This window comes from Rousettus aegyptiacus, unplaced genomic scaffold, assembly GCF_014176215.1.
Source record: "Rousettus aegyptiacus isolate mRouAeg1 unplaced genomic scaffold, mRouAeg1.p scaffold_m13_p_3, whole genome shotgun sequence".
In the NCBI taxonomy this organism is placed as follows: Eukaryota; Metazoa; Chordata; class Mammalia; order Chiroptera; family Pteropodidae; genus Rousettus; species Rousettus aegyptiacus.
The window spans coordinates 105,064,519-105,087,626 of record NW_023416306.1 but is presented as its reverse complement, the minus strand read 5'-3'; the positions used below and the strand labels follow the sequence as shown (position 1 = coordinate 105,087,626).

The 23,108-nt window shown below is 49.8% G+C and overlaps 2 protein-coding genes and 1 long non-coding RNA gene across 9 annotated transcripts in view; 2 read left to right on the top strand and 1 right to left on the bottom strand.

The window, feature by feature from the left end:
- Positions 1-1,815: 1,815 nt before the first annotated feature.
- On the bottom strand, positions 1,816-14,779 carry NRL (neural retina leucine zipper). Of its 3 annotated transcripts, none has more exons than XM_016120601.2 (3): positions 14,442-14,779; positions 3,394-3,801; positions 1,816-2,508 (listed from the first exon to the last, which is right to left on the bottom strand). In XM_016120601.2, exons 2-3 carry the CDS (start codon positions 3,772-3,774, stop codon positions 2,176-2,178), a joined length of 714 nt encoding a protein of 237 aa, XP_015976087.1. In that variant the 5' UTR covers positions 3,775-3,801; positions 14,442-14,779; the 3' UTR covers positions 1,816-2,175. The 3 variants fall into 3 exon arrangements, with proteins under 3 accessions (XP_015976087.1, XP_036095282.1, XP_015976088.1); XM_036239389.1 differs by lacking the exon at positions 14,442-14,779 and adding an exon at positions 13,703-14,319; XM_016120602.2 differs by lacking the exon at positions 14,442-14,779 and adding an exon at positions 5,437-5,612.
- Positions 12,859-23,108, top strand: part of LOC107498027 (DDB1- and CUL4-associated factor 11) — a 23,330-nt gene continuing 13,080 nt past the window's right edge. For 2 of the 5 annotated variants that reach the window (XR_001593932.2, XM_016120588.2), the window contains exons 1-9: positions 12,859-13,015; positions 15,094-15,339; positions 15,854-16,038; positions 16,125-16,328; positions 16,664-16,851; positions 17,160-17,322; positions 17,556-17,774; positions 19,670-19,807; positions 20,275-20,370. Coding sequence is in view for 4 of the 5 variants with exons in the window: in XM_016120588.2 (XP_015976074.1) it covers positions 12,987-13,015; positions 15,094-15,339; positions 15,854-16,038; positions 16,125-16,328; positions 16,664-16,851; positions 17,160-17,322; positions 17,556-17,774; positions 19,670-19,807; positions 20,275-20,370 (1,468 nt within the window). In the remaining variant the exon portion in view is untranslated. Of the gene's footprint in view, positions 13,016-15,093; positions 15,340-15,853; positions 16,039-16,124; positions 16,329-16,663; positions 16,852-17,159; positions 17,323-17,555; positions 17,775-19,669; positions 19,808-20,274; positions 20,371-20,594; positions 21,227-23,108 lie in introns of those variants that run through there. The other 3 variants (XM_016120591.2, XM_016120589.2, XM_036239384.1) reach the window with 3 other exon arrangements.
- LOC118615060 lies at positions 13,047-14,718 on the top strand. Its single transcript, XR_004956338.1, has 2 exons — positions 13,047-13,470; positions 13,690-14,718. It is a non-coding gene; the product is annotated as an uncharacterized LOC118615060 (long non-coding RNA).

Here is a 23,108-nt window from a genome sequence, read left to right as displayed (position 1 = left end):
CTTGAGCTTGGCCCATCTGACTAAAGTGCCCACACTTTAATCACTAGTGTACAACTTCTGTGGGGGATGTATGATGTATCTGTGTGACCCTTATCTTGTGATCCAGAGGTATATATACGTGGTCTGATTGTATATATGGGTGTAGGTGCCTGTGGGTGGGCATCTCTGCCCATGTGTATGTGCCATGTAGGGCCTCAGCCAGTTAAGGAAGGTATACAAGAGCAGTAGTGGGTCTGGATTGCAGTTCCAGAGAGCGGGTAAGGGCACAGGTAATATCCGGAATGAGGGAAGAAGAGCTGGACTCCTGGAAGGACCCTCCCTACCCCAGCCTCTCCCTTCAAAAATGCATGTGGAAGTGGATGAAGGAGGAGAGGTTAAAGGTGCTATGAGCCAGCATGAGCCAGAGATGGTGGCCAATAGCTAATAGCCAATGGTGAGAAAGGGAGAGGAGAAAAGAAGAAATCTTGGGAGAGATGGAAAAGAGGCCTCCCATTGCAGGCTCCTGAGTGGAGGAGGGACATGTTGGAGGGAACAAGAACTGGGATGGGAAGAGACAGCTGGGAAGGGGGCAGGTAGAGGGGGCAGAAAGGAAAAGAGACATATGGGAATCTTTTCTCCCATGCCTGACTGCTTTTCCTCATTTATTATGTCCATTAGAGAACCTATAACAATGTCTAGTGAGGCTGCTGCTCCCAGTTCAATGCCTCTTCTCTGCCCAGATCCCCCACTGACTCTCACCATAGACTGCTGAACCATAAGGCTGGGTTACCATGGCAACTGTGAGACCTCAGGATAGCTATAGACAGGCCTGACCTGGTCACCGCTGCTCCTGGGCTTCTGTGTAGTGGTGGTGGGAGGGGGGGGGCCTCCATCTAGCCCAATTCACACCCCTCCACTCCACTTTCATTGGGCCTCCAGAACTGAGATGCAACACTCAGCCTAGTTCCACATACACACACACACACACACACACACACACACACACACACACACACACGCCTAGAACAAGAATAAAGAATGAACACTTTTTAAATTACAAGAACATTTAGCCAATAGCATAAAGTTCTGCCTGGACTTGAAGTTTAATTCACAAAAGCTGCATTCTGTCAGCTATTTGTCATTCTGGGGAAAGTCTCACCTCAGCCCTCAGAGAGGCTAGAGGTAGCAGGGGCACCCTATAAAGGTCTGGAGGTCAAGGCAGTCTGGAGGGAGCAGCAGAGGACCAGTGCATAGACTCATCCACTACTTAGGCTGCATGCAGCCAGGAAGCTGGAGTAGGACAGGAAATCCCTTTGGTGAGACTGTCTTGGGGAGATGACTGGACTCTCACATTAAGGAAATGCCATAACTGGAAAGGTGTCAGAAGTCATCCAGTCCAAATGAGGATTAAATGAGTTAACCAAGACCTAAGGAGCAAGTGATTTGCTCAAGGTGACAGAGGTATCCTGTGGCAGAGTGGGACTAGCACCCAGGTCTCAAGACTCCAGCCCAGGGCTTTCCACATCAACCACCCCAAGAGCTCCACTGGCCTTTGCTGCTCTGGGCTCTGGAGGCCACTGGGTTGGGTAGGAAGAAAGCCTCTTGGATAGAGTTCCTAGTCTGTCTTTCTAGCGAGAATTGAAATCTCGAAAATGCAGAAGTCCTAAATGGGGAGGTTAGAATCCTTAGAATGAAAATTCAGCCTTATTGCTAATTACCACCTAATGCACTACAGGTTGAAAACCTTGAATTAAAATCTAAACTGAAGGGGGAGGTGCACCAGTCCCTCACCTCCCATTCACTGTGTCATGGATAGCCATCATCCAAGCCCTGCCATCCCCCTCTCGACACACCCCGACACACCCCGACACACACACACACACGCGCACACACACACACACTGCCTGGCAATGGCTCCTGCAGATCTCAGTATCCTGATTTTGTGGGGTGGGGCAGAAAGTGGAGAGTTTCTGTTCACAGCCTGCGTGAGGGGAGGAGAACCCTCTACCAGAAAATGACCAGCATCTAAGCTCGAAGCCTGCCTTGAGGGTCCAGGAAGTTTGGGGATATTGGTGTGGTTATGCAAAGGAGTTTCTGGTACCAGAAGGCGCTAGAAACTACCTAATGAATGGTACAGCCTCCTCCTGGGTTGCGGCCCCCACCCACATACTCGACCACTCTGCGGCCACAAATGGCTCAAAGGAAGAAGTGGGCGTGGTCCCCAGACCCCGGGCCGCTGGAGGCCAGCCGGTCACAACGAGCTTTGTAGAGGTCACGCTCCCTGGCCAGGCGGGCCACCTCGGCCCGCAGCGCGTCCAGCTGGGCTGCCAGGCGGGTGCGCTCGGCCTCCAGCCCGCGCCGCTGCTGCAGCCGCTTGGAGCGACAGGCCTGCGCGTATCCGCGGTTCTTCAGCGTGCGGCGCCTCTGCTTCAGCCGCAGTGCCTCGTCGCGCCCGCAGCCCCGCAGCTGCCGGTTTAGCTCCCGGACAGACATCGACACCAGCGCCGCGTCGGAAAATCGCTCCGCCAGCTGCAGAAGAAGCGGGCAGAGATCCATCAGTGCCTGGATCCTGCCTGTCCCGCTCCGCACTCGCGTCGGGACGCGAGGCTGGCCCCGCCCCCAGTAAGGCTCCGCCCCCTGCTCGCGCCCTTCCGCGGAATCTATCTAGCAGCTCAGACCCCGTGGGATACGAATGCTCCTGGGCCCCCACGGGTCTTTGCGGAGAAACTCGTGCGCTCTTGAGCCCTCCTGGCTCTGCAGGCCCAGCCTCCCACTGTCAGGAGAGCCAGTCGCGCACCTGAACCCCGCACCGCCTCTGCGTCGTCCTTAGAATCTGGCTTCAGGCTCACGCGTGTCCAGTGGACCGGTGCCCAGATGGACCCCGCCCCTCCAACGCACCTAGCTCTCCTGTGCTGAAGGCTGCAACCCTGTGACCCTCAAAGGATTTGGATTACATCCTAATGCCCTCAACACCCCCACCTGTGTTTATAATTAATAGGATGAGTCTCAATCCTTTCTGAGAAGGTTGGAGGGTGGGGAAGAACAAAGTCTTGAAAAGGCCAACCTCTTTCCTGTTGCCACAGTCTTAACTCTGGTCCATTCCACGCACAACCCTTTCCCTGATTTCTATGCACAGTGAATCTATTTACCTCCCTGTAATCGCTTGCTCTCCGACGCCCTTTAATTCTCAACTCTCCCCTTTCTATCCTCTTCTAACCTTATATTCTCCCCTCTTCCTCCTGGTTCAGCCTATTCATTTCTCTGTATTTGGAAAAAAGGGAGCAGGCAGAACTAGTTTTCTTCATCTGATTTCTTTCAAGGGCTCTTCTTTACTCCTGCCCTCTGTCTCTTTCTCAGTCCAGAATTCTCCCTCCTCTTACTGCCTCCCCTTAGACCAACTCACTGATCACTCACCTGGGCATGTTGGGCTCCTGCCTCCTCTGGGCTCCCTGGGTAGTAGCCATGGGGCACATCAACAGGGACTGGGCTCTGACCTTGCAGCAGCTCCGCGGCCTCCTCAGGACTCAGCCCCAGTGCCTCCCCAGACCCCAGCTGCTGCTGTAGGGTGGCCAGCCAGTACAGCTCCTCCAGGCCAGGCCGGGGACTCTCGGTGGACCCCATCATGCCTGACTCACTGAAGGTAGGTGAAGGAGGCACTGAGCTGTAGGGCGTGGAACCCAGTGAGGCTGTGGGGGGGCCAGATCGCCCCTCAGAAGGTTCCCGCTTTACCTCAAACTTCATCAAGTCAAAGTCATTGACATATTCCATGGCCAGAGGGCTGGGAGGCAGTGCCATTATGGGGCTGGATTGGGAAGAGCACACCTACAAAAAAAGAAGAGAGGTTTGGAGCACCTGGATGCTGCCCACCAGTCTCCTTCACCAAAACCTGCTCTCCCAAAGCCCAAGTGCCCTGGAGCCTGAATTCTGGAAAGCCAAGGTGATGGTACAACCCCATTCCCTGCATAGTCACCTCGATTAGGGGCCAACTTTTCAGGTGGCAGGGTCTCCTGACCAGGGGATATGGAAGCTTAAAGGCCTGAACAAGGAAGAGGATAACACAGCCTTTTGGCCCCACTGGTGCCTCTGAGATCTATGAAAAACAAGAGGAATATGGCAGTGCTCCAGCTCTAGTGCTGGGACATGCTGAGACGCTCTGTCATCTCAAGAGGCATTATTCCATTTCCAAGCAATTAAAAAATTTTGCTTAATTAACTGTGACAGAGTATGTGTATGTTTTAGGACAATAGGAAGGCATGTATGCTGTGAATTTTAATGTATAGGATAATGTGCTGTTATACCTCTCTATCTCTCAGAGCCAATGCCTTACACATAGAAGAACTTCAGTGTGCATCTGTTCTATGGATTAATGAGTCAATGATTCTCTTTTATAGGAATGAAAGACTTTCCAAGGGGGGAAAAAAATGTCCTAGAATCAATTCTAGAAAGGTCAGGACTGAGTGGCGACCACCTTTCCCAAAGTCAATCTCTCAAAGGGGAACCGACAGATTGGTTTTCCTCCTTTTATTCAGAACCCCCTATGTTTTGTGAATTTGAGCAGATCACCTTCCCCTCCTGACCTCAGTTTCCCCTTCTGTTAAATGAAGGCAGTTAGACTTCAACATTTCCCAAAGACTGTTCTGTGAAATGCTAAGTCTGAGAAATACCCAAAAAGAGGTCTGTGCTCAGATAACTTTGAAAAATGCTGCCTCCTGCGCCCACCTCCTGCACATTCACAAAGTACAGCAGCATATTAATCTGAGTCCTTCAATAAACCATCTTCAATACAGTGTCCCAAACTTACGTCACTAAGGGACTCTCCTTCCTTTTATCAGCCATGGAACATGTACTTACCTGGGGAACCTCTGGCTAGATGACCTCAGAGCATCTTCCCAACCTAGAAGTCCCAAGCCCTAGCTCAGCTCCAAGTTCCAGCAACCATACTCCCAGCCCCAGAATGGGCAAAGCAGGGAGTGCTCATCCCCAGGACTGAGAGTTTAGCGACATCGTGATGCCCCAAGCCTAAGTAGCCCTCTTTGCAACCACATCTCATGCCCCTAGACTCTGTCCAGATGGCAGGAGGAAGGACAAGTCCTCTCTCTCTTCCTGTTCCAGGGAAGGGTTGTTTCCCTAACTATTGAGCACCTCGCCTTTGAGAGGATGGTGGGGATGGGAACAAAGACTCAAATTGAAGGAACTGGTCCTTGGCAGGAAAGAGATCAGGTGAGACACTGAGAGAGGTGTCCAGAGGATATTGGATGAAGAGGTAAGTGACAAGCCTTGTTTATCTTTCTGATGTGATAGCAGTGAGGGACATAAAGCCAGTCAGGGTGGGAGTGAGGCAGGGGACAGAAGTGTGAGGGTTACTGAAAATAGACAATAGAAAGCAGACAGAAGGTTTTAGAGGAGGGAGCTCTAGGTTAGAGGCCCAGCACCCAGGTAGGCCCAGGACATACTCACTTAAGGGGCGGCAGAGATGACGTGGTCAGTATCAGAGCCAGGCAGGCACAGCTTCCCCAGAGACTAGAGGCCCCATTGAGCAGGACTTGGTACCTCCGTGTTCAGAACAAGGGGCTGTGGGCAGAGCCCACAGGGCACTCTTAAAGGGCTAGCTCTCTGAGGTCATCTGTGGTCCTTAGGCCTCCAGCCAATGAGATAAGGGGATCATTTGCCTCTCATTGGCTGAGGGGGTTGGGAGAAACGAGAGGAGAGGACAAGTTTGCCTTTTCTCAAGTAAGGAAAAGGGGACATCTTCCCTTTCAGTGAATCACTGATGGTCTGACTCACCTGTGCTCAGCTTCCTGGCACAGACCACCCTCATGTGAACACAACCCTCAGCCCTCAGCAACTGAACGTATAGGACTGGAAAAGAGAGCTGGACAAGCTCCCAACATTCTCACCCTCCAAGATTCTGTAGTCCCAGTGTTTTGGAGGAGTACAAGCTCTCCTGAACCCTCTATCACCTGGGTTATTGAGTGTCTCTTATTTTCAGGAATCTTCACATTTCTGGCCCCTGCCTCACTTCCACTGTATCTAGCCACATGACCCTCATAGCTATCATATCAGAAAGAGAAGCCACCCTCCCTAGAGTGGATCTCCAAGACTTGACCATCCAATCCTTAGTCTCTCCAACACTTGCTGACCCAGCCTCAGGATAGGCAGCTCCACTTAGGAGAAGGAGCAGGAGAAGGGAGAATGGGAAGTTCTGCTCCTTCATCCTGGGCCACTGTGGGACACTGTAATCTCATTACCATAAATCTGGGACTATTGCAACTGCCCGCATATTTCCTCTGCTTCCTCCCTTCTTTTCTCTGTATGTGCCTCTGTACCTCTCTCTTCCTCTGTCACTCATTGTGGTTCCCAGATGGCTGGTGGGTGACCTACATTTTCAGCCTAATCCCCTAACACCTCTTAGAGCTATCATCCCCAAGTAGAAGTAGGAACAGGGATACTAGGAATTAGCCGAGGAGATGTTTAAACCTGTCTGAAGCTGTTTAAATAGGGTCTGTACTAGAATAGAAGTCCAAGAGTTAAAGGCTATCCCTACTTTCTGAGGACACTCAAATCCTCCCATGGGGTTCACAGGTCCTCTTTCCCAGTCCAGAGAGAGACCTGGGTGAACATTTGTCCCAAGGGTGGTCAGTTATAAAAATTAACCTGGCGAAAAGGTTGGAGATTCATTTGATTTAAGACAATTGTTTTCAAAGTGTAGTCCCCAGACTGGTAGCATCACCTGGGAACTTGTTAGAAATGCAAATTCTCAGGCCTCACTTCAAATCTACTAATCAGAAACTCTGGGAATAGGGCCCAAAACATCTGTGTTTTAATAAGCCCTCCAGGCAGTTTTGGTGAATACTACAGTTTGAGAACCACTGGTCTACGGAATGCTTACAGTCAACTCAGCTTCCCTTGATATGTGAGTCTTTGTGTATGGTATCTCCTGCCATGTTCTCTACACACATATAGGAAGACCTAGACCAGATTGCATCTCTCTCTTCCTATACCTGGACTCCACTTTGTGTAGCAGAGACCATTATCATCATTCAAGGAGAATGGCTTTTCAGTGTGATTGCCTGGGTCTAGTGCTGTTTTTGTTGAAGAACCATAATGCCCAGGACCTGGAAACAAGCCACAAAGTGGGATTGGGGGTCATGGAAAGAGGGAACCTCACATACATGCTCATGGAATGTAGCTTTAAGACAGATAGCCAGGAAAGAGACACCAGAATTTCCCTGGTTGAAGAAGAAATTGGAAGTATTGAATGCAGCCCCTCGTTCATGCCTGGTCTGGCCTAGCCAGACATTTGCCCCCATACCACCCCCAGCAGCTGTGAGGTCTGTGATGATCCTCTTGTTTACTGGAGGACTCAGGAGAGGTGGGAGGGCTAAGCTGCTAACAGGCTAAAGGAGTCAGACTAAACAAGCTCAGGCAAGTTGAGCCACTAGAGGCTCAGACCAGGGGACACTGACTAGGGAAAGGAGTCTGGGGAGTGAGATCTGAGCCAGGAGAAAGGACCAAGGGCACAGAGAGGAGAGGCCGTGGTTGCCACTAGGGACCCAAGAGTTGGTTAATGGGTCCTCTGTGGGGAGAGGGAGAGAGTGCTTGCTGAGACTGACTGGCTCAAGGACATCTGGAGACAGAGAAAAAGGGATAAAAATTAGGAAGCCAGGTGGACTCTAGGAATGACAGAACAGAGGAAGGGAAGCAGGAAGACTTAACTAAGGAGGCAGTGGATGCAGACCTGGAATAGAGGGCAGAACAAGTCAGCACATCCCCAGGGATTGGGGCTGAAGGAGACACAGGGATGTAGGCACATGAAGAAGTTGCAAAAAGAGCTATGAGGAACTAAAAGAGAGAGGAATGCTTCTGGGAGGGGACCGAGAAGGGAGTAAGAATAACAAGAGAGCTGATGGGAGCAAAGGATTGGAAGAGCAAATGTGGTAGAAAGAAAAAAAAAAAAGTAAGACTGGGACCAAGAACTAAAAACAAGTACAGAGAAACAGACAGATAATGGTCAGGTCACAGAGAAAGAGCAGTGGCCAAAAAAAAAAAAAAAAAAAGAAGTAGAAATATATGGACAGAGGGATGCTGGACTATGGGGAAAGAGGGCCAAGTAGGCAAAGGGCCTAGAGCAGTGGAGTAGAAAACAATGAGGAAAGAGAGTAGAGGAGACAGTCAGTAGCCCAGGATGCTGTCTCCTTTGTGCTGCATCCGTTTTTAGAGCCCTAGAAGATTCATTCTCATTCCTAGTTCTGGCTTTTGTTATCTAGATCATCAATAATAGATCTTCAAACCTCTTCCTGTTCTACTTTGTACATTTTTTCAATGAATATTTATGAAACATCTACTCTGTCTCAGGCATTGGGCTAGGCATCAGGGACACCTCAGTAAATCTGACTGAAACCATCCCTGCCTTCGTGGAGCTTATAGGCTGATGAAACAGAAATATCAATGTATTGGTGACCCATACTCTGGGCCCTATGCTTTGGAAGGCCCTCTTCTGGCTGTGTCCCATGGAGTGAGGGGTCAAGACCTCCTCTGCCACAACCCCGATTCCTTTCTGGACAACACTCCAGATATCTACGAATTCCCTGCCCAAAGGACCTCAAGTCCTTTTCAAGGGCCCACATGGACCTCCTCCCTGGGTTTGCCCTCGTAAGGGTAGACTGCCCTACCCATACACACATCCCCCATCCCAACAGGTGGCCAAAAAGTGGCTGTTTTCAGGAGGCTGTGGACAGAATTTGGATGCATAGACAGAGAGATCCACATGCATTCACAAGGCACCTTGCAGTACTAGATGGTGTCAGAGGTGGGAAAAGAAGTGGGCCCAAAGGCCAATGGCTGAAAGCTGCCTTTTCCCACATCACCACATTATGCTGTAGAATCCTGAAGATTCCAAACAAAATCCAAATTTGAACCCAAATTTGAACCAAATTCTGTACCATTATGTGTATATTAGTCAAGGTACAAGAATAGAACACACTTAACAGTTTGTTAGCTTGACTTATACATTTTAAATATTTAAACACAAGGTTTGTGAGCCTATATCTGTGCTCTTGCCCCGGGCCCTACATATATTAGAGATGGGCCTACCTGAAAACAAACCACTATAACTGAGATGAGTGCTATGAAGAAGGGCAGGATGCCATGAGATTTTGTTTCGTAAAGAACTAATCTAATATGGGGGTATGGGAGATGGTGGCATGGCAGGGACAGCTTGCCTAAGGATATCACACTAAACTGAGACTGATCGGGTAAATAAGAAGTGACCATGCCTGGAGATGTGGAGAAGGCAAGGACTGCAAACTGCAGGAACAATATATGCAAAGGCTCTGGGCAGGGAAGAGGTAGACCTGTTCATAAAACAAAAAAGACCAATAGAGACAGAGAGTAGAAACCAGGAGAAGTGGGTAGAACGGTGGTAGGTGAGGGTGGAGAAGTCCGCGGGGGTCAGATCATGCAGAGCCAAGTTTAGGATGCGGGCTTTATTCTAAGAGTAGTGAGAAGCTACTGAAGGATTTCAGCAGAGAAATGACGTGATCGGATTGTGTTTGAAAAGATCACTTTGGATGTAGAGTGGAGGATAGTAAAAATGGAATCGGAGTCAGATAAGGAGTATCCAAGTAGAGCGTCGGAGTTGAGTTTCGGGGATACCTTAAACTGGAAACAAACTCTGAAGTGGGAGCTTGTGTACAGGTGGTGTGTTGGAGAAGAATTTCAAAGGGAGTGAGAGAAGCAGGATTGGGCAGAGGGAAAAGTTGAAATGCATTGCAGTTGAAACCAAAGAGGCTTCAGCTGATCCCATAGAAGCTCAGAGTTGTTTCGAATTGAGGCAAGGGGGCCAGGCCTCAATTGTACCCCTGTGCACCCCTACATCAACCAGTCATTAGATATACACTATCCCAGGAAAGGGGCATTGCGTTTGGCAAAACAATTCTCTTCAGCCATTGGTAGTTCTCAGGGAAGCATTCAGCTGCGAGTCATCAGCAGCCAGCACTCAGAGGCTGGGACAATGAGCGCCACATCCTGAAGGGGGAGCAGCACATCACAGCATCCACTACAAGACTGGGTATCTGTGAACCATCTAACACCCCTACCCCCACCCTACCCCTTACCCACCCCCAATTCCTGTCCCCAGGGCCCTGGTTAGGAGGAAACACAGACCAGAACAAGGCTGGTCACACTCTGCCCCCTACAGGTGCGCCTGGGGACACTGGGCCAACTAGCAGGCCAAGCTGAGGGAGGGCCAGGGAACTGAACAAAAGTATGCAGCAGATAAAGCGGATCAGCAGTGCAAGGAAATCCGCACAGGATCCCCTTGCTCAATCTGCCTAAAGTAAAGGAAAGAAGGGGAGTTGAATTCAGAAATATGGCATTTGTTCATTCTTTAATTCAACCAACATTTATTAAGTGTCTATTATAGGCCAGATTCCGCTAGAAGCTAGGATAAAAACAAGACTAAAATTTGGATCTTTCTCTCAAGGAACTAATAGTCTAAGAACATTATAGAGATACAAAAACAACTAAATAAAGTGTGCTAAGTACAAAACTATAGGTATGTACACTGTATAGAACCAAAAAAGATAAGATAGATGTTACTTCTAAGGGGTAAACTGACTTCATGTAGGAGGTAATATGTAATTTAAGTCTGAAGGACAGAAAGTATTCACAGAAGTGCTCTGGATACTGCAGAGCTCTGTATGTAGGCAGAAAGTGACAAGAAAGGAGATGGGGTGATAACATTGGATAAATAGGAAACAGATTATAAAGGACATCAGTTGTCATGTGACATGATAGGAAGCTTCGAAGGGATTTTAAGCCTGAGAATGATACATTTTCACTTTTTAAAATAATAAATCAAGGGGAAAATATAGGACAGCGGGGGGCGGGGGGCGGGGAAACACCTTGGTAATTGAAGTCAAATTCAGATTCCATTTCTCAAGCTGACCAGTTGTGTGGCTTTGAACAAATGACTTAACCTTTCTAAGCCTCAGTGTCCGCATTTGTAAAATAGTGTTGTTGTGAAACTTAATGAGATTATGCATGTCAAGCTGCTGGTAGAGAGCCTGGCAACTAGTTCTAAACAGTAAACATTATCCCTCTCTCCTAACTCTCCAACGTGAACTTAGTGCAGAGTTTGGAGGGTAGCATGTGAGATGCAGAGGGGGTGACATTTGGAGAGGCAGGAGGCTGAGAGGTGGCTTGGAAGCTACCGCCTGAAGTCAGGTGAAAGATAATCCTTGAACTAAGGTAGTGGCCATGGGGATAGACACAGATTGGAGAGCTAAATGTGAAGTACAAATCCAAAGGTCCCAGTGTCTGATTGGCTATGGAGGTTAAAAAACGGAGTGGTCTAGACTGATTCAGGTTCCTCTGGGGCAACTGTCTAGATGGTGGGGCCGGCCATTCACTGAAATAGGGAACCATGAGAGCAGGTGCAAGATTATGGAAGAGATAATGACCTTCAGCTGGTTGACCAGGCTGCCACTAGTGTGCACATTTTTAGGACCAAAGGGTGGTCATTTGGTAGCTGTTTGCAGTGAGGTAGGTGTGAACTGAGTTTGGATGTGGGGACTGGAGGGTAGAATCCCAAATACATACACGCACATGAGGTTGAGTGCAGGCTAGAACCTAGGTAGAAGAGAGGAGGGCCAGCAGCAAGCCCAAGGCTGGAGGCCAGCTCTCCTCGTCTCACTGTTCCAGCACAGACCCTGAGAAATCTGAGAATCAAGATTGTTTCCATTGCAAATGGCAGAAATCATTTAAAATTAGCTTGAGCAAGAGAAGAAATTTATTGACTCCTATAACTGCAAACATGGATCTGTTGCTCTCCATTCCTCGCTTCCTCTAGATTGGCTTCCATTTTAGGCAAATTCCTGCTTTGCAATGCCAAACTGACACCCAGCAGCTCTAGGCTGATATTCTACCAGCTCAGCAAATCCGGCAGATAAGAGCTCATTTTAAGTTTACAGAAAAAGTCCCAGAGAGGGACCTCATATCCATCCCTGAACATTCTCAACTGCTGTGGCCAAAGCCAGAAAAACACAAATTGGTCAAGCTGAGAACCTAACTCCCAGGAGACGCACATGACCACACAGACTAAGGAGGTGGTTCCTCAAAAGAACATCAGGGTGCTATATTATCAGAGGGGGGAGTGGATGCTGGGCAGATGCCTCCCAGAGACATGTTGAGTCTGCGGTGCTATGGTATTGGGGTGAAAACCTCGTGGTGTCAAGTTAAAGAAAGCTGTCTGGATGGAGACATAACTTGGGATATTACCTGTGGACTTCATGGCGATGGTTGGGGTAAGGTAGGTGAGGTCTCCAGGGAAATGTGAAGAGAATGACCAGGGCAGAGGCCCAAAGAAGAGACTGTGGGGTGGAGAGATACTACTGTTTCTTGGTAAGGCAGAAGGGAGAAGAAACAAAAATTTGAGAGCTGGCGATGGAGCGTACCTTAGCTTGGGGTCCTGGAAAACAGAAGAGCCTGGGGCTCAGAGAGCCCAGACCCCAGGGGGAAAGGTAATGCCCAACCCGCGCTTCTAGACTACCAGCCCCCGCGGGCTCCAGCCCCTGGCCTCGCCCTTCGTTGCTAGCTTGTTTGACACCCAATGTCTCCAGTCACTATCTCCCAGGAGCAAGAGTCCTCAAAGTTACATCATGTGCAGCGGGAGAGGCGGGTCGGGGGCGGGGCCACGAGGAGAGGACCCAGTCCCCCAATGGAAGAGATGGTTTTGGGGGCTAGTATGCAGGAGGCGGGGCGGTAGCTGGAAGGGCCTGGGACCTGCTGTCCCAGGACCCTGAGAGCTGGCGGGTTGGCGGGGAGGAGGGGGTGTCGCACCAGCCCCGCTAGGTCCCGCCCCTGCGCCCGCTCGCCCTCCTCCTTTTTAAGCGCCTCCCGCCTACTCTTTCCCTCTCGTTTCGCCGCGTTCCCACCTTCCCTTCCTTCCATATCTCCCCGGCTCGGCTCCGTTGTCAGGGCCATCCTGCAGCTCCCGCCCAGGTGCCATGGCCGCTGTGTACCGCCCCGGCCTGCGGTGAGTGACCCCCCAGCCCGGGGCCCACCCGCACCTTCCACCGCGCTCGCCCCCTCGGGGCTGCCAGTTGCGCTCTCCTGCTCGCCTGCCTCCGCCTGCCTTCGCATCCGAGGAGGCAGCGGGCAGGGGGCGAGTGTTTCTCCATCCGGAGCCTCCTGGGCCATGGGTCTCGCCAGAGATCAGAGTGGCCCCAGGCGCTCGGAGTCTCCCCGTTTCCGTCCGCTCCTCCCCCTCCTTGCTCTGCTTGTTTCTGACCGCGCCATCTCTATCTGCCATTCTCAGAACTTCCTTCCCCCTCCTTGCTCGCCCTCCCCCGAGCCTCGTCTCCGAGTTTCCCCCCTTTTTTTTCCAGATACAACTCTTGTGCTCCAGGGTGCTATAATGAACAAGCAGTAGGGCCCTGGGGTCAAGGGTGCATGAGCCCCAGGGATTGAACTCGAAGCTCCCTAAAAAAGGTAGAATGTAAAAATCCATTCCCTACCCTCCCTCGAACCGGAACCTGGTGGGAAGCCTGGCACAGCCAGAGGGACCTCGGGCCAAAAAAAACATGAAGCAAATGAGGGGTGGGTGGGGGGAGGGGCAAATTGCTTTCAATTCTTACAGGGCTGGCTTGTCCCTTGTCTAGGACTGGAACACTTAGGCACTGCTTATCTGCCCTCTTCCCCTTTTCACAGGTTCCTGTCTTACCTCTGTAGCCTCCCTTCTCCCCAGCTATTGTTCCAGAGTCAGAGCTGACCCTATATCTCTCCCACAGCTGGTTCCACTTAGCCAGCCCTTGTAGGTCGTCTCTGGAGCAGAGGAAAAGGAGAAGGTCCCACTTAGGTGACTGGAGCTGAGTGGTGGAGCTTCATCAGAGACAACCTGACCCAGGCTCCCCATGGAGAGAGGCTCTCCCCAGAACTGTGTACCTTTAAAATTACTGCTCAGGGAAAAGTTCCCTGAGGTAGGAACAGACCCAGGTCCCAGTAGCCTTCCTACTCTGCCCTGAAGCTACCCTGGGTTCCCATCCTCTGCCCAGTGAAAGCTACCTGCCTTACCCTTCTAAGCTTTCTCCCTTCCCCGGGCTTATACCCTCTGAGCTTGAGCTTCCTATGATCTGATGTTGCACCACACCACCAGCACCCAAAGCTCTCTAGGCTTGTGTCTTCGAGGAAAGAGAGCCAGGGAGGGACAGAGTTATGCGGTCTTAGGTGTGTGGAGCAGTTTCCTATTCTGCCTTGGCATAGGAGGAGGGCAACTTCCCTCTCCTGGCTTTTGCTTTTCTCTAGCTGACTCTACCCTGGGTCCAGGCCAATCAGAACAGACCCTTCTCCTTCTCCCAGGAGTGTAAAGGGACAGACAACAGGGACCCTGGGAATTTGGACAAGACCCCCAACCAGTGACATTCCCCAATAGCCAGCCTTCCACACAGTTTAAAAGTACCTACCAGATGGCAATATTTTTGCAATCCTTTTGGCCCATGTGGGCAGCAGCAGATCTGATGCCTAGAACCCTGACATCTAATCACCTACTTACTCTTCTTGGAAGACCTCTAATCTAGAAATCTAATCTAGAACTATATCATCTCAAAGATCAGGTTCTTTACTTGAGGTTTTCACAGCCTTACAGCATACACATCAGAAGAAAAAAAAAAAAAAACAGCTGCCTTTTTAACTTACAAAACTAAACTTGAGAATGAAAAGGACAGTGATGAGAGCTTCAAACACCAGACACATGAAGCTGTCACCCAGGCAGTTTATTGACATTTGGGCCATAGGGCACGTATTCATTTTTAAACATTGACCAGACCTGGTTAAATATGGACATGGACTAAGCCTACAAAAACATCAGCATACACTTCCACACAGCCATTAGGCTCATTTGGTGATACCTGTCCCTTCCTGACCAGGAGACATCCTCACTAAAGGCCATAAAATATATATGGCCTGAACCCATCCCACATACCTACTCCCCTTCAAGGGGCCTGCACCTGGAACTGCTTTAGCACATCCCCCAGCATCCCAAGTGTCCTGTCCCCTTGACTTGCCTATCTTCCATGAGAACACCTGGCTCATTACCTTCTGTTTCTTCTTTTGCAGGCTTAGCTGTCATGGGCTGAGCATGTGTGGCTGGTCTTCACGGCATAGCATCCAGACCCTGCACGTACTCAGTGGAGATCTGGGCCAGCTGCCTGCCGGGGTTCGAGACTTTGTGGAGCGCAGTGCCCGCCTATGCCAACCAGAGAGCATCCACATCTGTGATGGGACCGAGGCCGAGAACACCGCCACACTGACCCTGCTGGAGCAGCAGGGACTCATCCGAAAGCTCCCCAAGTACAATAACTGGTAAGCCCTGAGCCCAGTGGCGCACAAGATGGGGACAGCTGCTTAAATAAGGCCACTTTGTCTTTACCAAGACAAAATCATATTTAACTAGACCATGCCAATACAATAGAATGAGCAAAAATGGGAGCTTTGGAGGAAACAGATTCAGGAATTACTGGGAGTAGTCTATTTTATGTTAAGTGAAGAAGCTGATACAAATAAAAACCTTTGCTTATTCTTTTTCTCGCAAGTTCAGGGAGTTTTTGCCAGGGCAAGAGGAGGCCTTTAGAGGACTAAAGGCCAAGGGAACTACATAGTTAAACATGGGTCTGGGCTAAGTCTACAATAACATCAGCATACTTACACCTACATGTGTCCCCTTAGATGGGACAAAACCTGGAGGAAGCCACTGAGATGTGAATAGATGGGAAAAAATAACAGGAGAACTAGAGTCAAAGTTGGACTTGAAAGAGTGAGTCTGGGGATGAGAGGGACCTGCTGGCCCTCATCTGCCTGATAATCCCATTTCCCCCAGCTGGCTGGCCCGCACAGACCCCAAGGATGTGGCACGAGTAGAGAGCAAGACGGTGATTGTAACTCCTTCTCAACGAGACACAGTGCCCCTCCCGGCTGGTGGGGCCCGTGGACAGCTAGGCAACTGGATGTCCCCAGCTGAGTTCCAGCAAGCTGTGGATGAGAGGTTTCCAGGCTGCATGCAGGGTAACCAGGGCAGGGACACAGAGGCAGGGGCACTAAAGGTACAGACGGATTGGAACCCTTCATCCAGGTGACATTTTCTTTCACAGGCCGAACCATGTATGTGCTTCCATTCAGCATGGGTCCTGTGGGCTCCCCACTGTCTCGCATTGGAGTGCAGCTCACTGACTCGCCCTATGTGGTGGCAAGCATGCGTATTATGACTCGGCTGGGGACAGCAGTACTTCAGGCCCTGGGAGATGGTGACTTTGTCAAGTGTCTGCACTCTGTGGGCCAGCCCATGACTGGACATGGTGAGTACCTGCTCTGCCCAGGGGAAGACACAGAGGCCTGCTTACACTCAGAGAGAATCCCAAATCCTACCCATCCTCATTAGTGAGACACCTAATTCCCCAGATCCAGGGCAGCAGTCTGGGCTGGGGATAAGGCTGTGTATGCAGAGCAGTTTGCACAAGATTGAAAAAGTCAATTATCCATGTCTAAGAATGGGGAGCTGATGAATATTATGAAGTGAGGGGCTTTAATCACCCATTGACACTGCCTCCGCGCCCAACCCCTGGTTCCTCCAGCCCCTGACACCCCAGTTTCTGATACCCTGCCAGCAGTCCCATGACCCCATTATCCCCAGGGGAGCCGGTGAGCCAGTGGCCATGCAACCCAGAGAAAACCCTGATTGCCCATGTGCCCGACCAGCGGGAGATCGTCTCCTTCGGCAGCGGCTATGGTGGTAACTCCCTGCTGGGCAAGAAGTGCTTTGCCCTACGCATCGCCTCTCGGCTGGCCCGGGATGAGGGCTGGCTGGCGGAGCACATGCTGGTGAGGGCCTGGTGAGGATTGGGCAGCTGTGGGGGGCAGGGCAAGGCCTGGCCAGTCTGCCTCAGCCTCGCTTCCCCACTGCCAAGTGCCAGGCTGATGGGCAGGAACTCCTCCCAAAGACCAAAGATTTGACCCCAGGCTACTGAATGTATGGAATCATCCCCTCGCTGCCACCTCAGGCCCAGCGGCAAGGCTGTGCACCTGTTAATATACCTCAGTCTTCCCGGTTAACCCGTAGCTATTCCTCCCGTGCAGACCAAGCCTTGACCTTTGGTGACCTCCTTGTTCTCTCGCTCTCCAACGTGCAGATCCTGGGTATCACCAACCCTGCGGGGAAGAAGCATTATGTGGCAGCCGCCTTTCCCAGTGCCTGTGGCAAGACAAACCTGGCCATGATGCGTCCAGCACTGCCAGGCTGGAGAGTGGAGTGTGTGGGAGATGACATCGCCTGGATGAGGTTTGACAGTGATGGTGAGTGGCCCTTGGATCATACTCCTGGATCTGACTCTTAACAGAGCACCGAGATCTCCCTTCCACTGCTTACACTGAGCATTGTCAGTAAGGACCTTTTCCTGAACAGTTGACCTGGCCCCAGAGACACAAAGCCTTTCCCCATCACGGCACAGACTAGCAGAGCAGGACTTTCTCCAGCTACACACCTCAACTTTTCCTCATTGCTCCTTCCTTTCTTTCACTTCTAACAGGTCGGCTCCGGGCCATCAACCCTGAGAATGGTTTCTTTGGGGTGGCTCCTGGCACCTCTGCCACCACCAATCCCAATGCCATGGCTACAATCCAGAGTAACACTCTTTTCACGAATGTGGCTGAGACCAGCGATGGTGGCGTGTACTGGGAGGGCATTGACCAGCCTCTTCCACCTGGTATCACTGTCACCTCCTGGCTGGGCAAGGCCTGGAAACCTGGTATGTTGAGTGGGGTAGTCATGACATAGCCCCTAGGGCTCACTCAGCGCTTTGATGATGTAAAAGCCTTCTCCATAAAAACTTGCTCCGTAACCCGCAGCCATCTCCCAGGACCTCCAGGAGGCACACGAAGTTATGTTCAGTCTCCAACCCCAGGCAGGGTCTCAGTTCACATCCCAACTGTACTGGCTTGTGAATTGGCTAAATTGCTTAACCTCCTGAGCTTCAGTTTCCCCATTAGTTGAATGGGGGTGGTTATTACAGTACCTCTCTCATAAGGTTGTTGGAGGATCAAATGCATGTAAAGGGTTTAGCACAGTACTGAATATATAATAAATCCTAAATAAATATAAGCTAGGCATTTGGAAAAAAAAAAAAGGAAAGGAAAGAACTGTTTTGGAAATGATTACAGAAGGAATAGGGCTCAAAGAATAATCCATAAAGTTTGACTTATCAGGAAAGAATGAAGCTGCCCCTCCCCCTGCCACTTGGTTCCCGCCATCTCCCTATATAACGACTACTGTCTGAAGGTCAGTATTGTTACCCTCACCCTTCCCCTGTCCCTGCAACACATATACTCCAGTCCTTCCTCCAAACGGAGTCACACCATCTCTTTAGCCTCTCCTAGAAGCTAGTTTCTCACCCCTGTCATTATTCCCCATGTCTCGCGGTCAGTCCTGTCCCCTCCCCCAACCCCGCACTCTGGATCTTCAGCTTTCAGTGGCTTTTGGCAGCTAGAAAACCCAGAGATCTAGGGATGGGGAGCAAAGGAGCATGGTGGGGGAGGGTGGCCCTGTGGTCACTGAAGCCTACATTTAAGTTTTCCAGGCTGATCTAGCAGTCACCCTCCTCACCCTGTATTTTCTCTAACACCATCATTAAGTCCTCTTCAGCCTTCCTCCCCAACTGAGAAATCCAAAAAACTTTCATATGTCCCCATAGGCTAATTCTCCAACCTTTCATCATCTGTGGATTCAGGGATATAACTAGGGCATGTTGTGTCCAGCTTCAGTTTCCAGAATAATACTCTGTGCTAGGGGTGTTAAATTGGGAGCTGATAAAAGTGCAAGGGGAAAGTGTAAAGGGATGGCTCTTATCTGAGAGTGGAGGCAGGAGCTGGGAGGTGGGAAGGGGGTAGGGGGTGCTGGCTCTGACTCCTTTGCACCCCAGATCTGACCAGTAACTTCCAGCAGAGAAGGCACCATGTGCATTGGGGTAACCGTGATGGTGCCTACACATCTGCCCTGACTTGGTTCCCAACCTCTCTCCAGAGCACTTGAAGGAGGAGCCAAGTGACCTGGGTTCCTCAGGTTACGCCTAGCCAGATTATGTCCTTGTCTGAGTTCTTCAAGCTCTATCACTGCATCAGGGACTGGGCAGACCCAGGGATATCACCAAAACTCTTTCAGCTTTAAAATCAATTTCTATTTGCATTTTGATAGCTCAGGAGATTCTCTCTTCCCTCATTTGGAAAGTCAATTGTCTGAAACAATGACCAGGCGGACTCACTTTTTGCTTTAGGTTTGAGTTTTTATTTAAATAATAATCCCATAAATAAAGAAATCATTTCTGGGGGTGGGCATCATGTCAACATCTAACCTTATGCCTTTGAGCACTGGTCAAGGCCACATGGCTACAGTTTGACATAACAGTAGTGTCCTGCCGAACCCCAACTCCTCTCCCACTCTTCTCACATAGCTTATCTGGCAGTACCATTATCGATAAATAACTTGATCTTTTAAAGGAGATGTCCCAGCTCCCTTCTCCCTGTTCTCTACCACACAAGGTTGCAGGGAGCTGATGAGGTAAAAAAAAATTGTGTAAGAATATGTGCACATGTGTGTTGGGGGTGGATGTGCCCTTAGAAATGATAGTATTTGTTTTTCCTCTGCCAGGTGACAAGGAGCCCTGTGCACATCCCAACTCTCGCTTTTGTACACCAGCTCGCCAGTGCCCCATTATGGACCCAGCCTGGGAGGCCCCTGAGGGTGTCCCCATTGATGCCATCATCTTTGGAGGCCGCAGACCCAAAGGTAAACATCATGTGGACTCCTTGCCTCCTCATGGCCCACCTCCCTCTTGTGCTTAAAGCTCAGGGAGGCTCAGCTTGGATCACCAACTGTAGCTATTAGCTTCAAAAGACACAGAGAGACCAAGTAATTGCCCAAGGTCACCCAGTAAACAGTAGAGCCAAGGGTAAACGATAACTGCAGACATGTCTCTCATAACAGCACAGACCTGTAGAACTGTAAGGACCTTAGAAGTTACCTACTCCGTGCTTCTCAAACTTAAGTTCAGGGAGCCTCAGCCTGGATCGCCAACTGTAGCTGTCTGTCTCCAGAGCTCTCCCCTGGAGAATGCGAAATTGGAGAGTGGCACGGGATTTGAAAATGGGACAGCCGAGGTCCTAGGAGAAAGAGATTGGAATTAGGGTCACCAGAAAGGATGGAGTGAGTCCGATGAAAAGGGCTGCCTCTGACCCTGTTCACTGGTGTTCTAGGAGTACCCCTGGTATATGAGGCCTTCAACTGGCGCCATGGAGTGTTTGTGGGCAGTGCCATGCGCTCTGAGTCCACTGCTGCGGCTGAACACAAAGGTAAGCAGCCTCCCGTAGTCCATCTCTCATGGGCCCATGGTGCCTCTTCTCTCCATTCCTGAGCCAGACCTTCCTCCTGCCCAGCCCTCCTCCAATAACTTTTCACCTTGCCCTGAGGATATTCTAGAACTATGAACATTTCACAGCTTCCTCCAGCTAGATGCCAGGTGCCCTTTTCTCCAGTAAAGGAGGAAGATTCCTTACCTATTCTCTCCCCTCCCCAGGGAAGGTCATCATGCATGACCCATTTGCCATGCGGCCCTTCTTTGGCTACAACTTTGGGCACTACCTAGAACACTGGCTGAGCATGGAGGGGCACAAGGGTGCTCTGCTGCCCCGCATCTTCCATGTCAACTGGTTCCGGCGTGATGAGGCGGGGCATTTCCTATGGCCAGGCTTTGGAGAGAATGCTCGGGTGCTAGACTGGATCTGCCGGCGGCTAGAAGGGGAAGATAGTGCCCAAGAGACACCCATTGGGCTAGTGCCAAAGGAAGGCGCCCTGGATCTCAGAGGCCTGGGAACCATAGACATTCCCCAGCTGTTCTCACTCCCTAAGGACTTCTGGGAACAGGAGGTTCGTGACATTCGGAGCTATCTGACAGAGCAGGTCAACGAGGATCTGCCCAAGGAGGTGTTGGCTGAGCTGGAGGCCCTGGAAGGACGTGTTCGCAGAATGTGACCCTGAGGCTCCAGGCTAGCTAGAGAGTATAGCACCACCCTACCCACCATCCCCATCTAAGAATAGGAGACTCATTAGGCTTGCAGAAAATATGAGCAATTTGATGTAACGAACACCTTCTGAGTGCCGACCTTTCCCCACATGCTGTCCAATAATAAGACATGCTCATTTATTTTACATAACATTTGTGTTTTCATTTCCCACTTATCTTCATAGGCTTCCCTCTAACACCCATTTCACAATCTTCCAGTTCCTCCAAGCAGCTGATGTCCCACAGGCAGCTCTGCCATTGGGCCATCTAAGTAGGCATTACTGGGAGGAGGCACTATAAACTCAGTCCTGAAGTCTTTAAAAGGTGTGTGTGTGGTGGGGGGGAGAGCGGGGAGGGGGCGCTGCAAGCCGCTCAGTGCAGCCTCTAGGCCTAAAATTCCTGATCACCCACTCAGATGAGCAGAAGGCTCTATAACCCCATTTTCCAGTGAAGTGGTTCCATTTGTTGATTTCTCAGACCTGTTCTCCCTCTTGTCTGACCTGAAATTGGGGCTCACAAAAATACTCATGAAAGCTTATTCAGTATTAAGACAGCTAACACTTCTATAGATAGCACCTTCTATGTGTCAGGCACTGCTCTAAGCACATTACAAAACACTTTATGGCAGGTACCATTTTACAGATGAAGAAACAAAGGCACAGAGAGGTCAAGTAATTGCCCATGGACACCCAGTAAACAGTTGAGCTAAGGGTAAATAACTGCAGAGACATGTCTCTCATAGCAGCATAGACCTGTAGAACTGTAAGGACCTTAGAAATCACCTAATCCTTGCTTCTCAAACTTAAAAGTACATATAAATCACCTGGGGACCTTACTAAAACCAAGATCCTTATTAGCAAGTCTGAAGTGCCCGGAGATTGTTATTCTTATAAGCTCCTGGGTGATGCTGATGCTGCTGGCCCAGGGGCCATAGTTTGAGAAGCAAGTCCTTGGCCTAAACTACAGAAAACCATGCAAAACTCTGAAATCAACTTTAGAGGGAAATCATAAAAAGAGCAATGGTCCTACGTAAATCAGGGGCATCTGCTGAGGATAATTTCACCTGTGACCTGAATCAGGCTAAGTGAATGTATAAACTGAGCTTGGGAAGATGGAAGTCTGTACCCCAAATATGAGAGCAAATTTCAACAAATAACATGGAATTACTATTACTAGGAATTCCCTCAAAAGGAAGAAACACCAAGTGTTCTAGAAAATAGCCAACAACCTATAATGTGTAAGTGCAGAAAAGACTAAAGGTCAGTGTGGATCACATGCTAAAATACAGTGGGCAATGGAGTCCACTGTAGTTAAAGATATATAACCAAATCCTCAGCTTCATAAATAGCTGCAATGGCTGAAACAGTATGATCAGAGGTAGCATAACAGATGTTAGGTATATAGTAGACTCAGGCCCGGGGTGCCTCTCAATTTCTTTATCTGTAAAATGCAGATGTACCTATATATTTCAGTGTTCTTAGAATTAAAACAGAGGAGCTAAGCACTCAGAACTATGCCTGGCATGGAGTAACCATTTGAATATATGTTAGCTGTCCTCACCTTTCCACTCCATGTTGATTACAGTAGGCCCCGTAAGCCTACATTATATATTGCTCACTCTACAGTTTAAAAGGAAAATTAGCAACAAAAATAACATTTAAGGGAGAAATAAAACGTGTTTGGAAGTCCCTCCAGGAAAGAAGCAGGGAACTGGGGTTCCAGGCACCCTTAGGGTATCTAAATGTATAGTGATCTTAAAGTGTTGGCCTTACAAATAATTTTGTTGATTATAGTAAAATTGGGCCGCATGCCCTATAGCTCCAGATGATACAATATAGATAACACATTTTAATCAAGCTTTTAACAACACATACAGAAAACCATGCAAAACAAAGGTATAGCTTAATAAATACTCTTGAAACTATCCCCTAAAGAAACAGAACTTTGCCAGACACCAAAAGTCCCCCACACCCTCTCACCACATTCTTCATCTCCATCACAGCCCCTCTTTCCTGACCTAAATGGATA